Source organism: Molossus molossus, unplaced genomic scaffold (genome assembly GCF_014108415.1).
Source record: "Molossus molossus isolate mMolMol1 unplaced genomic scaffold, mMolMol1.p scaffold_m16_p_5, whole genome shotgun sequence".
Classification (NCBI taxonomy): Eukaryota; Metazoa; Chordata; class Mammalia; order Chiroptera; family Molossidae; genus Molossus; species Molossus molossus.
In genome coordinates this window covers 55,045,087-55,060,234 of record NW_023425388.1, presented here as the reverse complement: position 1 = coordinate 55,060,234, position 15,148 = coordinate 55,045,087, and the positions used below count along the sequence as shown (strand labels likewise).

The 15,148-nt window shown below is 38.7% G+C and overlaps 1 protein-coding gene across 1 annotated transcript in view; it reads right to left on the bottom strand.

Annotated features, from left to right (window-relative positions):
- Positions 1-3,217: 3,217 nt before the first annotated feature.
- The window catches only part of OSTN (osteocrin), a 47,855-nt gene continuing 35,924 nt past the window's right edge, over positions 3,218-15,148 (bottom strand). The window contains exon 4 of the mRNA XM_036243789.1: positions 3,218-3,302. Within this exon, the coding sequence (XP_036099682.1) occupies positions 3,218-3,302 (85 nt within the window). The remainder of the gene's footprint in view (positions 3,303-15,148) is intronic.

Here is a 15,148-nt window from a genome sequence, read left to right as displayed (position 1 = left end):
GTTCTAAGATAAAAATTGCCAGTATAATGCAACAACATATGCCTTACATTATTAAGTCTTAATGCATGTGGCAGCAAAGAGGAGCACAATTAATGGTCATATTTCTACCAGATTGCATTAAGTAGGCATCCTGATTTCAATGGCAGAGACCTGGAACTTACTACTTGCGTGTACACAGTCTATGAAATCGAGACAAAATACCTCTCTGAATTTGAATTGCTTAGAACTGAGGCCTATTAAAAATTCAAATCTTTGGTCCAAAGATTAACGATTTCAGGAGAATATTGTGTAAATATCAGATTATTGTCCTTTCTAAAACACATATCAGGGAAGAGATTAGCATTTTTTTTTTTCTTCTGAAAACCAAATAACACATATCAGCTGTTTCTAAACTTGATCTTAAACCAAGCAAAACTTCCACGATTAGCACTAGTTTCACTTTTAGTGTGAATACTTACAATGAAACACAAAAGGTAAAAACCCACAAATAGCCCTGGCCAGTTCAGTGATTAGAGTTTCCGCCGGTGGACCAAAGAGTCCCGGGTTCAATTCCGGCCAAGGGCACATACCTCGGTTGCAGTTTGTCCCGGGCCCTGGTTGGGGTCGTGTGGGAAGCAACCAATTGATGTGCCTCTCTCACATTGATGTCTCTCTCTCTCTCTCTTTCTCTCCCTCCCACTCTGTCTGAAGATAAAATGTAAAAATGTCCTCTGGTGAGAGTGTAAAATTTGGGGCAATTCAATTTCCTCTCACATTCTCTGTGCTCTTATTTGTTAAAAAAAAAAAAAAAAGGTTAGATTAAATGAGACTTCATGTTCTTGAATTTGTAATGCTTAATTTCATGACTAAATCATTGAGATTACTGCAATGACTCTTATCTATTAACAGATACACACATTACATCTTCTATTTAAGCCAAAAGATCATAGTGACAAAAGAAAGTAATATGCCAAAAAATAATTTTAAAAAGTTTAATGGGAATTACAAATATATATTTATGTATTTTATTATTCATGAACTATCAAACTTGAAACTTCACATGAGGAAGTCAAAAAATATATGAGAAATCTTGGTGATAGTGGCAGGAAATAAGGACTATAAACATAATGGTTGAGCAGGTGAACCCACAATGATTGACAAAAGGGAAAGAGAAAATGTATGATGTTCAGTTCTTTTCTTTACTTTTTCATGATATGACTCTCTCAAGATTTTAATAATAAGGACAGTGGTTGTCATGACACTCAACAGTGTTAAGTGAAGGGCATATATACTAATTTGAATTTTACTCAACAGTGATTCTGTAAACGTTATATTAATTCAAGTCCCTTTTCATAGTGTAGTAGCTATCTGGACTTTTTATGGTCTAAACCTTCATATGAAAATTTATATAAAAAATTAGTTTCCTGTATGATTTTTTTTTATCATAACCTGTTTTGGTTGAATTCAGAAATACTAAAATGGGCGATAATCAATGGTAATAGGGTACACGTGGAAACCAATCAAACTTAATTATTTTAATCTCAGCATCATAACATCAAGAAACTGGAAGATTGTGACTGATTTCAAGGAGTTACTTGATTTTTAATAGCAACTGGTTCCTACTCAAATAAAACATGGTGATTTTTTAACAGCTCTGAAGAGTGATTCTATTTGGCATATTGCTAGATACAACGTTCATTGTGAGATTGGAAGATGGTGACACCCAACAGGCAGTGTTCTTGGAAGAATTCAGTTATTCCTCCTGTATTTATAAAAACACACAGTAATCTCATAATTTCACTGATCAATGACCCCATAGAGAAAAATATGTTTTCACCAAGTCATTCTGAAAATAAGAAAGTTGAGGTAAAATACTGACTTAATTTTGAGGTAGTGCATTTGATGAGGAGAAAAAAATTGCATGATTTAAATTAGGAGAGGGTCAGCACTAATGTGATGCTTTTTGGGCCTGGACATCATAGATTTGAGGGTTATCTTGAGAAAAGCAAAAAGAAGACTTTTCTGTGTTTTGAAATTGTCAAAGCAGTCTCAGACTGTCTTATCTGTTTGGGAGAGAAAATGCTCCCTCTCTAAGCTCTAGTCTAGTGGGAGAAAATACAAACCCAAGGCTTTAGATGAACTAATATTTAGTGTTTAATAATATACTGTGTATGATTAAATATATTGTTTAAGAGAAAGCTCAGGATTTAAGCTTTCTGGATTTGAATTCCACTTGCATCACTTACTAGCTATGTGGCTTTCCACTTATTTGTATAATAACAATAACTAATGATTATTGAGTACTTAATATGTGCCAGACCCTACTCTAAGTGGTTAATGTACATCAATTCATTTAGTCCTCAAAACAATGCAATGTAGTAGAAATGATTATAATTCCCGTTTTAAGGAGGAGGATAGCAGAATTTAAACAAGGTCTCCCAGCTAACCGATAACCTGGGATTTGACCCACAAAGCCTGATGGCTTCTCAAGATAGTAGTGGAGATAGTGAATAGCACCCACTTCATGGAAGAGGATGATTCATTGAAGCGATGCATGTTTTACACTACGTATAGGGCCCACCACAGAGTACATTTTCAGAACTGTATTATAAACTGTTATCACTTGCATGTATTGTGTGTCCAATACCTTCTAGCATCTAATTTACTCTTCACAATATCACTGTGTTATCTAAATGTACAAGCTATAGAGAAATAAAGTATCTTGATAGAAATAAGCTAATGAATGACAGAACCAGGATTTGGATTGTATGCTCCAATTCCATGGCTAATACTTTTCCCGCTGTGTTTCACATTATCATAATTCTGGTAATGTTATTTGCAATAAAATGGTAACTGTCACTGGAATGTGTCTTTTACATAATAGAGGGATTGCTACATATTATATATATTTGTGAAGGTAACTTATTATGCTAATTAGAATTTTAAACTTTGAATATTAATATTCAATAATTACATCAGAGTCTATGACAATACCTAAATCATTTTATTTAGGGTAAATTAGATGTAGAGGATTCCTTTGATTCTTTAATGTCATTCAAATTATTTAGCATCAATATATTACTTGAGTACAGAAATGTTTGAAAATGTGATTTTATAAACTAGGAAATCAAAAAGGTGATTTATAAACTAAGATGGATCAATTAGCCCATTGTGAAATATAAATTAAAAGCTTGTGTGTATTGTTACATATTCAAATTGTACTCACGACTGGAATCAATTAGCCTCTGGAATTTGAAAGCCGGTTTCCACCAATCCGATCCATGGGGATACCGAATCGCCTTTTTGGATGATCTACTGCTTTCCTGAAACAAACCAAAAAGAACATTTTTAAGCTAAAGTTCAAGTTATTAATGGTTACTTTTGCTTTTTTATTTCATGCAGATTTGGGAGCTTTCTTTGAGAGTTGGAATGAATAACCATGACAGTTATCAATCATCAGCACCTACTCTGAGTCAGACACTGTATTTTATCCTTTCACCATGGGTGAAAGTAGGTGTTCCCACCTCCTTTTTACATCTGAAGAAACTGAGGCTCAGAGAAATTAAATAATTCATCCAAAATCAAACAGCCTCGATGAAAAGCTAGGTCTTATTAGCTTACTGATTTGCTAGGTGTTTAGTTTGGGTAAGACCCTCTCCCACTCCAGAGTTTGGTGTATTTTCTGTTCATCGAGGCAGAGCGCACTGGGTCAGTGATTTGACCCAACCTCGCCTCAGAGTGGTCCTTCTGGGAAAGGCTGACGGTAGGAGAGGAAAGGCTGACGATGCCAAGAATAAGTGTGTCTCTCACTTCTTTACTCTGATTTTACCTAGAGCAGCTTTGTATGTGATGGTCTATGTTTGTCGTATATTCTCTGTGTCAAATATTGTATGAGACAAAAAACTTTATTATTAAAAATGAAGTTTAAAAACTCCTACAAGAGGCCTTATAGTTTGTTTTATAAATTATTTCTTTGAAAAGAAGAACCATTTTAAGTTGATTTGTTATTGCCACCACTTAGTACTATCAAATCGAACTTTTAACAGGAGGTGCTGTAGAACTTTGAGCATATCATGTTAACTGGCTTGGAGTTAAGAGAAGTTTTGTGTTTACTTGACAAAGATAGAGATAGGTGTAAGAAGCTTAATTAGCCCTGGCCAGTTTGGCTCAGCGGTTAGAGCATCAGCCTGCGGTCCTGAGAGACCCGGGTTCGGTTCCCGCTAAGGGCACGTACTTCGGTTGCAGTTTGTCCCGGCCCTGGTTGGTCGTGCGGGTGGCAGCCACTTGATGTGTCCCTTCACATCGATGTTTCTCTCTCTCTCTCCCTTCCTCTCCCTCCCACTCTATCTGTACAAAAAATGGAAAAATATCCCCGGGTGAGGATAAAAAAAAAAAAAAGAAGCTTAATTAAATAATGTCTCAGAGTTAAAGGTAATTGACTTATAGATTTGTTAGATTTTTTAAATTGATATAATAGACATGTCATAAAGAGGACATATTATAAGTGAACGATATTAGACATGTAGATTACAAGTGCAATAAGTACACAGATCAAGAAACAGAACGTTACCAGCAGTCAAACACTTTAGGAATGGGAGAGTCTTAAAAGTTATTCTCCCACCAAACGTCAGAATTCCGCTTCAATTTTTTGACAAGCAAAATACAGCTCTTTGCCCAGCTGGTATGGCTCAGTGGTTGAGTGTTGACCCATGCACCAAGAGGTCACCAGTTCGATTCCCAGTCAGGGCACATGCCCGGTTTGTGGGCCAAATCCCCAGTGGGGGGCAGCAGGAGAAGGGCAGTCAATATTCTTCAATATTCTCTCTCATTGATGTTTCCATCTCTCCCTCTCTTTCCCACACTCTCTAAAATCAATAAAGAAAAAACATTTAAAAATAATAATAATACAGCTCATCACTTGAAAATCTTGGTTATATGGAGCTAATTACCTCACAAGATAACTTAATCAACTTTCAATAGCTTAAATAGTTAAACAAGATTTGTTTCAAAACATTTTTTTTTCAATTTTTTTTCTTTTATTGATTTTTATAGAGAGAGGAAAGAGAGATAGAAACATTGATGAGAGAGAACATCGACTGGCCACCTCCTGCATGCCCCCCACTGGGGATTTGGCCCACAACCTGGACATGTGCCCTAACCGGGAATCGAATTGGTGACCTCTTGATGCGTGGGTCGATGCTTAAGCACTGTGCCACACCAGCTGGGCATATTTCAGAACATTTTCAATAGCTACTTTAGTTCTTTTCTAATTACTTGCATAATATTGTCAATATATACCACACAATTTACATACTAAAAATGAATGAAAACCATAATACCTATGATCTTTTTTTTTTTCTATTATTGTTTACTGTACACCTATGTAAAGTGTTCTTTTTTGTGGCTCTCTTGGGATCAACGAGTCAGAAATAAGTGTTTACTTTAAAAAAACATATAAGTAAGTACTGTCAGATTGATAATGATTTAGTGCAAATAATCGAGAAAAATTCTCTCATTTTCCTTGATGCCAAGTGTTTAATTACCAGGTCTTAGCAATGTGTTACATATCACTATTAGGTAAATAATTTATTTTAAAAGCTCTAAAAATTACAGAAAACATGAGGGATGTTTTATACTGTATTTTGTACATAGAAAAGTCTATAAACATTGCTTACTTCTAATTAAAATAATTAATGTGAGCTTAATGCTTAATACTTAATACTTTCTATATTTTAGGCATTGTGCTTAGTGCTGTGTATACAATAGTGGTAAAAACTAGGCACTGAACCTGATATAAACCTTACCCTCGAATAGGCCATGTTATGGGTTTTTTGTTTTTGTTTACTTAATTCGGCCTTCTTTTCTGGGATTCGCTTTTTAGGTTGGCCTTTAGTTTTGCTAGTCGATGCAGATAACATTGTATGTATGATCTTACATGACTGTTTCCTAGAGAGTAGTTTGATCAGTGGGGGGTAAATCTGGAAAAAAAAATTATCCATACCTCTGCCTCCATTCTTCAGATTTCTGAAAGACACACCCTCTTGAGTGGTGACTATTTATTACACTTCTGGATTTCTTGATATTAAATTAACTATATATTTTTAACTTGATAATCTAATGAAAAACATGGTATCTATCAATTAGCATAAAATTAATGAGTTACAAGAAGGTAAGCATACCAGTTGTGCTTTAGGTCTTCTAATGTAATTATAAATTATGATGATTGAGAAAAAGAAAAATGTCTCTATACAGGGTTGGGCAAAGTAGGTTTATAGTTGTCAGTAAGAGAAACACAGTTTATTCTTAAATTATTATTTATTTGTTATGGTATCATTTTATATACAAACTTCTGTAAACCTACTTTTGCCCCACCCTGTATTTTTTTGTTACTTTTGATTACATAAGTAAATTTATAGACTCTTAACTTAATCATTTACTTTCCTTGTGGTAGTCAGAATACTGTCTCCTACCTTCCCCCAAGGGATGTCCTCATCATAATCCACAGAATATTTATTTATTTTTTAGAAACAGCTTTTTATTTATTTATCCTCACCTGAGGACATCTTTGCATTTATCTTCAGATAGAGTGGGAGGGAAAGAGGGAGGGAGAGAGAGAGAAACATCCATGTGAGAGAGACACATTGAGTGGTTGCCACCCACACAAACCCAACCAGGGCCGGGGACAAACTGCAACTGAGGTACGTGCCCTTAGCGGGAACCGAACCCGGGACTCTCTGGTCCGTGGGCCAACATTCTAACCGCTGAGCCAAACCAGCCAGGGCAACACAGAATCTTTAAATATGTCTCTTTACATTGATAAAGGAGATTGCAGATAGGATTAATAAAGACCTTGACATAAGAGGATTATCCTGGACTATCTGGGTGGGCCCAAACTAGTCGCTGGGGTCCTTAAAAGTGGAAAATGACAAAGCAACAGTGGGACAGAGAGCTGCCGTCTGAGGACTTAACCTACCAAGGCTGTGCTGGAAGGTAGAAGAAAGAATCAGTAATCAAGGAGAGCCTGTGGCCTCTCAAAGTTCTTAAAAGAAAATGGTGGCTTCAGTTCTTTAACTGAAAGAAATTGAATCTGTCAATGATTAGAATGAGCAGGAAATAAATTCTTCTGAGCCTGCCCAGTGGAGCTCAGCCTGCCCGTGACCTCTTGACTTCCCCTGCACCTTGCCGGCAGACCAGGCCAAAGAGAGCACAGTGCGTGTGCAGGAGGAATTTTAGGGGTCACCATTGGCTAACCATCAATCACGTGGCTGCACCCAATTGAAAAAGAGACTGAAAAAAGTTTTCTAGAATGATATATGATGACTGGTGAGGATATACTGGACTTCTGACCTACACAATGGTAAGATAACATATCTGTGCTCTTTTAAGTTCAGAGGTTTGTGGTAACTTATGACCATAGCATTAAAAAATGAATACATAGGGCTGTATGATTTAGGGTCGATGCCTAAGTGTAATGTGGTTAACCTGTAAACAATAACTAACTAACTAACTAACTAACTAACTAACTAAATAAATAAATAAATGTGATTTTTATTCCTTTAACCCTTCAGTTTCTTCTCCGACCACCACCATCATAACCCCAGGAAAGGGTAAGAGGGAAGCCATCTCGGGATGGAACAGAGTGCTCAGGGAAGTCCCAGTCAAACAGAAAGAGGATGTGAGAAGCCAGCCCCTTCCTGATGCTTAAGGGATGAGTGAGAAGACGAAAGCAACGACACCTGGGAAAAAGAGTAGTGTTTCCCGTGTGTACTGACCTCCCAGAGCATCTGGAGAATGAATGGGTGGAGCCAAGAAAAAGAATCTTTTTCAAAGAGAAGTAGAATGGTCTCATGCATCATTATTAATTTGAACATAACATTTACTGGTCCATACAACCATACCATTTACTGGTCTATACAACCAATGTGTTTTTTCAAAAATAAAGGTAAAACAAATCAAAATGGCACTTTTCTTTCTTTACTAAGTTAATATTCTTTTTCTGCTCAAGGAAAGGAGAGGCAGTTGTGTACGGTGGAGAGCAAAATAAACTCTCTTTTTCCTCTCTTCTTCCTTTGTTCCCTGTTCTTTCCTTCCCCCTTTTTCCCAGATTTGATACAAAAAGTATTAGGAGCCAGGACACGGTAGGCTTGAATTCTATATAATTCTTCCATTTACTGACAGAGTAAGTATAAGTCTTTTATTATTCTGAGCTTCCCTTTCCTTTTTGGTAAAATTCAGATAATACCCACGCTGCCTGTCTTCTGAAGCTGTTTATTTGTGGAACACACTTGTTTGCTATTTTAATTGTTTTGTGCATAAGCACACGTACTTTGTCCTCTGCTCTTGAGATACAGTGGCGAAGACTAAATCTATTAGCTATTAGAGCTCACATTTTTCTTGAGACAAGCTTATGAAATCACCCACCTGAAACATTTTATACATTTTAATTGCACTTTACTATTCTTTCCTGTCAGTCTAGTGGTGTTCAAACTATTTGTAGCTTGCTGTTTCTACACATGAAAGCTTTATAAAAGGGAGAGGTATCTAAAAAGTTAAATGAAGAATTGTAAAGGAGTACCCCACTTTCCCCAAATACGTGGCCCCTGAAAGAGCATCCAGGAACACTGAAGGATCCTTAGAGCAGACTTTGAAAGCTATTGATCAGGTGGACAGAGACCCAGGTCATGAATGCTTTTGTTTTAGCAATAGATCTATAATCACCTTGATTCATTTTATCAAATTTTGGATTGGTTGCAAATGCTCACAGGTATCTTGAAATCAAATAAGAAAAATAAATAAAGCAAATAGATATGAAAAATCCATTCAGTATTTAAAGTGTTTAGCATTAGTCCCAGCGACGTGGAAGTGGGGTACAGACCGACAATCCCCAGAAGAGAGAGTGGGGGAGATAAACCACAGAATTTATATGCATGTATGCATGAACAATGGACATGGACAACAAAGCTGGGGACAGGGCAGGGAGGGAGGGGGAGGGGGGAATCAGTGGGGGGAAAAGGAGAAACTCTGTAACAAAAATAAATTAATTAATTAAATAAAAAATAAAGTGTTTAGCACTAATATAAAAGTGAAAACTATTATTTCCATAAAGCTGATAAACCCAAAAACTCAGTAAGTTAAATAATTTCTGCACATATCCTTCTATTCAGAATGAAAATGGCAAACTAGTATTTATTTTAAAATTTTGCTGATATGAAATATATTTAGCAGTACTACTCTCTGTAACACATACACTGACAAAAATACACAGTGTGTAAAACATAAACATTAAGAGACAGAAATATTCTTAATACCAAAGGAAAAAAACTGTACTTTCTGACTATGTAGTCCCTCTTGTGACAAAATAGTGGTATGACATGGTTTATGTATACATAGATATCCATTTAACCGAATCCACCTTTTCTATTCTAAAATATTCTGGAAGTAGTTTAAGAACAAAGGATATCACCCGGCCAGTGTGGCTTAGTGGATTGAGCATTGGCCTGTGGACTGAGAGGTCCTGGTTCAATTCCTGGTCAGGGTTCATGTTCAGGTTACAGGCTCCGTCCCCAGTAGGGGGCATGCAGGAGGCAGCTGATGGATGTTTTTCTCACATCCGTGTTTCTATCTCTCTCTCCCTTCCTCTCTCGCTAAAAATTCAATAAAAAAATATTTTTAAAATATGGGATAAAGATTATCCACCAAACTATTATAAAGAAAATAGATTATCTCTTTTATTTTTTATTTTTTTAAAATTTATTTATTTATTTTTGTTACAGATGTTTCTCCTTTTCCCCCCACTGATTCCCCCCTCCCTATCCCTCCCCACTCAGTTCCCAGCTTTGATGTCCATGTCCATTGTTCATGCAAAGTTCTGTGGTTTATCTCTCCCCCCACCCGCTCTTCTGGGGATTGTCAGTCTGTACCCCACTTCTACGTCTCTGGAATTATCCCATTCCTCAGACTGTTATGTTCATTATATTCCACAAATAAGTGAGATCATATGATACTTGTCTTTCTCTGTTTGGCTTGTTTCACTTAGGATGATACTTTCCAGGTCCCTCCATGTCGTCTTAAAACATAAGAGATCTTTTTTTCTTTCTTCTTTTTTTTTTTTAATCCTCATCCGAGGACATTTTATCATTTTTTGTACAGACAAAGTGGAAGGGAGAGAGAGGGAGAGAGAGGGGGAAACATCAATGTGAAAGGGACACATCGAGTGGCTGCCACTCGCACGACCAACCAGGGCCGGGGACAAACTGCAACCGAGGTACATGCCCTTAGCGGGAACTGAACCCGGGTCTCTCCAGACCGCAGGTGGACGCTCTAACCGCTGAGCAAAACTGGCCAGGGCGAGATCTTTTTTTCTTACAGCTGCATAATACTCCATTGTGTATATGTACCACAGCTTTCTTATCCATATGTCTACTGATGAACACTTGGGCTGTTTCCAGATCTTAGCTATTGTAAATAGTGCTGCTATAAACATGGGGGTACATATATTCTTTCTGATTGGTGTTTCAGGCTTCTTAGGGTATATTCCTAGAAGTGGGATCACTGGGTCAAATGGAAGTTCAATTTTTAATTTTTTGAGGTAACACCATAGTGTTTCCCATAGTGGCTGCACCAGTCTGCATTCCCACCAGCAGTGTACTAGAGTCCCCTTTTCTCCACACCACAGCCAACACTTGTTGTTTGATGATTTGTTGATGGCAGCCATTCTGACAGGTGTGAGGTGATACCCAATTGTTGTTTTAATTTGCATCTCTCTGATGATTAGTGATATTGAGCATTTCTTCATATGTCTCTTAGCCATTTGTATGTCCTGTTTGGAGAGGTGTCTATTTAGTTCCTCTGCCTATTTTTTAATTGGGTTCTTTGTCTTCCTTTTGTTGAGTTGTATGAACACTCTCTATATGTTGGAAATTAACCCCTTATCTGATACATCATTGGCAATGATGTTCTCCCATACAGTGGGTAGCCTTTCCCTTTTGATGATTGTATCTTTCACTGTGCAGAAGCTTTTGGATTTGATGTAATCCCATGTGTTCATTTTCTCCTTTGTTTCTATTGCCTTAGGTGATGTGTCAGTGAAAATTCAGCTACGTATGATGTCTGAAATTTTGTTGCCTACAGTTTCTTCTAGGATGTTTATGGATTCATGAGTCACATTTAAGTCTTTTATGCATTTTGAGTTTATTTTTGTGTATGGTGTAAGTTGATGGTCTAGTTTCATTTTTTTGCATGTAGCTGTCCAATTTTCCCAACACCATTTATTAAAGAGGCTGTCCTTATTCCACTGTATGCTCTTGCCACCTTTGTCATATATTAATTGAGCATATTGCCTTAGGTCCATTTCTGGGTTCCCTGTCCTGTTCCACTGGTCTATATGCCTGTTCTTGTGCCAGTACCAGGCTGTTTTGATTATAGTGGCTTTGTAGTATAACCTGAAATCTGGTAATGTGATTCCTCTAACGTTGTTCTTCTTTTTCAAGATTGCTGTGGCTATTTGAGGTCTTTTTTGGTTCCATATGAACTTTTGAAGTATTTGTTCTAATTCTGTGAAGTATGCCATTGGTATTTTGAGGGGCATTGCATAGAATCTATAGATTGCTTTGGGTAGTACGGACATTTTAATGATGTTTATTATTCCAATCCATGAACAGGGTATGTGCTTCCACTTTTTTAATTCTTCCTCCACTTCTTTTTTCAATGACCTGTAGTTTTCTGCCAATAGGTCCTTTATTTCTTTGGTTAAGTTCATTCCTAGATATCTTAATTTTTTGCCGCAATGTTAAATGGGATTCTTTTCTTAGTTTCTCTTTCTGTGAGTTCATTATTGGTATACAAGAATGCCATCGATTTCTTGACATTAATTTTGTATTCTGCTACTTTTCCAAATTCATTTATTAAGTCTAGTAAATTTTTTATGGAGTCTTTGGGGTTTTATATGTATACTATCATGTCATCTGTGAATAATGACAGTTTCAATTCCTCCTTTTCAGTTTGGATCCCTTTTATTTTTTCTTCCTGTCTGATTCCTGTGGCTAAGACTTCCAGTACTATGTTAAATAAGAGTGGCAAAAGTGGGCATCCTTGCCTTGTTCCTGTTCTAAGGGAAATGATTTTAGGTTTTGCCCATTGAGTATGATGTTGGCTGTAGGTCTTTCATATATGGCCTTTATTATGTCAAGATATAATCCCTCTATTCCCTCACTGCTGAGCGTTTTTATCAGACATGGATGCTGGATTTTGTCGAAGGTTTTTTTCGGCATCTATTGATAAGATCATATGGTTTTTATTCTTCATTTTATTTATGTGGTGTATCATGTTTATTGATTTGCGAATATTGTACCAGCCTTGCATCCCTGAGATGAATCCCACTTGGTCATGGTGAATAATTTTTTTGCTGTATTGCTGGATCCGATTTGCTAGTATTTTGTTCAGGATTTTGGCATCTATGTTCATCAGGGATATTGGCCTGTAGTTTTCTTTCTTTGTAGTGTCTTTTTCTGGTTTTGGAATTAGAGTTATGCTGGCTTCATACAACGAGTTTGGAAGTCTTCCATATTCTTGAATTTTTTGAAATAGTTTGAGGAAAATGGGTGTTAGTTCTTCTTTGAATGTTTGGTGAAACTCCCCCATGAAGCCATCCGGGCCTGGGCTTTTGTTTGCTGGGAGAGTCTTGATTACATCTTCAATTTCTTCTGTTGTTATTGGTCTGTTCAAGTTTTCTCTCTCTTCCTGGTCCAGTTTTGGGAGACTATGTGTTTCTAGAAATTTGTCCATTTCGCTTAGATTGTCGAATTTGTTGCCATATAATTGTTCATAGTAGTTGTTAACGATCTTTTGTATTTCCGTGGTGTTGGTTGTTACTTCTCCTCTTTCATTTCTGATTTTGTGTATTTGGGTTCTCTCTCTTTTTTTCTTGGTGAGTCTAGCTAAGTGTTCATCAATCTTGTTTATCTTTTCGAAAAACCAGCTCTTTGTTTCATTGATCCTTTGAATTGTTTTTTTGAACTCTATGTCGTTTATTTCTGCTGTGATCTTTCCTATTTCCTTCCTTCTACTTGCTCTGGGGTTTTCTTTTTCTTTGCTCTCTAGTTCTTTAAGTTGTGAGGTTAGATAGTCTATTAGACATTTTTCTTATTTTTTGAGGTAGGCCTGTAGTGCTATGAACTTCCCTCTCAGAACTGCTTTTGCTGCATCCCATGGTTTTCTGATTGGTTGATATTTTCTATCGTATCTTCTAATTCACTGATGCAGTCCTCAGCTTCCTCTACTCTGCCATTTAGACTTTCCAATGTGGTTTTTTTCCCCCTGATATGTCATTCTTCATTTCTTCTTGGTGGTTTTTAATTTCCAACTGGTTGATTTTCAACATTTTTATGTCTTTACTCATGGTGCTTATGTCCTTACACATGCTGTTGAGCTTCCTCAAGATCATGGCTCTAAATTCTAGTTCTGTTAACTTGCTTAACTACACCTCATTTATCTCATCTTTGGTAGAGGTCTCTTGTTCTTTCATTTGGCTTTTGTTTCTGTGTTTCACCATTTTGGCTATCACAGTGGGCTTTGAAGCCTACCAAATTTTCCCTGTGGGTGTTGGTGTTCTGCTGTTTGTTGCTCCCTCTCCTGGGTTTGAATGAGCCAGGGAGGACCCAAGTTAAACACCACTGTCAAGTCTTAATTTCCTGGTTAGAGTTCCTAGCCCAGGAATGGTACAGTTATCCTCTAGCTTTTTGCCTGGAGGCTATCAGTAGCAGGTTATCTGAAGAGCCTTGGCTTCTCAGTTGAATGTAAAACTCCCTCAGGTATAAGGCATAAGGGGATTTCCCGAGGGTAGGGCAGATGCTGGTTGTTAATGAGCCTCAATTAGCATTTTAATGGCCACGGAGTGGGGTTGAATCTCTGAGGGAGGGGCTGCCACCTCTTCCCAGGGCCCTGGGAAGGAGTAAGATGACCACAGTCCTGTGTGGCTGCAACTTAGCAAAAGCTCTGAGTGCCCTCCAAATTCCAAGTGTCCCCACACAGATCCAGTCCAGTCTGCCCTCTCTCTGCCGGAGCCCAAGGTGAGTGGCTGCTGCTATTTTAGCCTCTGTCCTGGCTCTGGCCCTGAGCCGCTTTGGAGTGTAACCTGTGGGCGCCGCTCCCAGCTAAGGCCGTTGCTCCCGGCCGAGGGCGCAGCTCCCAGCGTGGCAGTTCCCAGCCGAGGGCGCAGCAGCTCCCAGCCGAGGGCATGGCAGGTCCCAGTCGTGGGCACAGCTCTCAGCTGAGGCCGTTGCTCTGCAGCTCCCAGCCAAGGGTGCAGCAGGTCCCAGCCGAGGGCATGGCAGGTCCCAGTCGTGGGCACAGCTCTCAGCTGAGGCCATTGCTCTGCAGCTCCCAGTCAAGGGCGCAGCAGGTCCCAGCCGAGGGCATGGCAGGTCCCAGTCGTGGGCACAGCTCTCAGCTGAGGCCCTTGCTCTGCAGCTCCCAGTCAAGGGCGCAACAGGTCCCAGCCGAGGGCATGGCAGGTCCCAGTTGTGGGCACAGCAGCTCCCAGCCGAGGGCATGGCAAGTCCCAGTCGTGGGCACAGCTCTCAGCTGAGGCCGCCACAGCTCCCAGCCCAGTCCGCTGCGGACCGTGGGCTCCTGGCCCCCTTGTATCCTCGCAAGCCTACGAGGACTGAGTCATGTCCCTGGTTATGTGGTCCTCCAAGCTGCTTTCAGTTGCCTTTTTCTGACAATTTATCTTTATTTTCGTTGTAATTCCAGTTTGGTCCTGGGAGATGGTCTGTGTAGCTTCCATTCACTCCGCCGCCATATTCAGCCTCCGGATTGTTTCTTCTTTTTTTTTTTTTATCCTCACCCGAGGACATTTTTCCATTTTTTTGTTCAGATAGAGCGGGAGGGAGAGAGAGGAAGAGAGAGAGAGAGAGAGAGAAACATCGATGTGAAGGGACACATCGAGTGGCTGCCACCCGCACGACCAACCAGGGCCGGGGACAAACTGCAACCGAGGTACGTGCCCTTAGCGGGAACCGAACCCAGATCTCTCTGTACCGCAGGCCGACGCTCTAACCGCTGAGCCAAACTGGCCAGGGCTGGATTGTTTCTTTTAAATATAACTATAAACTTAACACTAAAATATACACTTCTTATTCTAAATAGGATTTCTTTAACATTTATATTC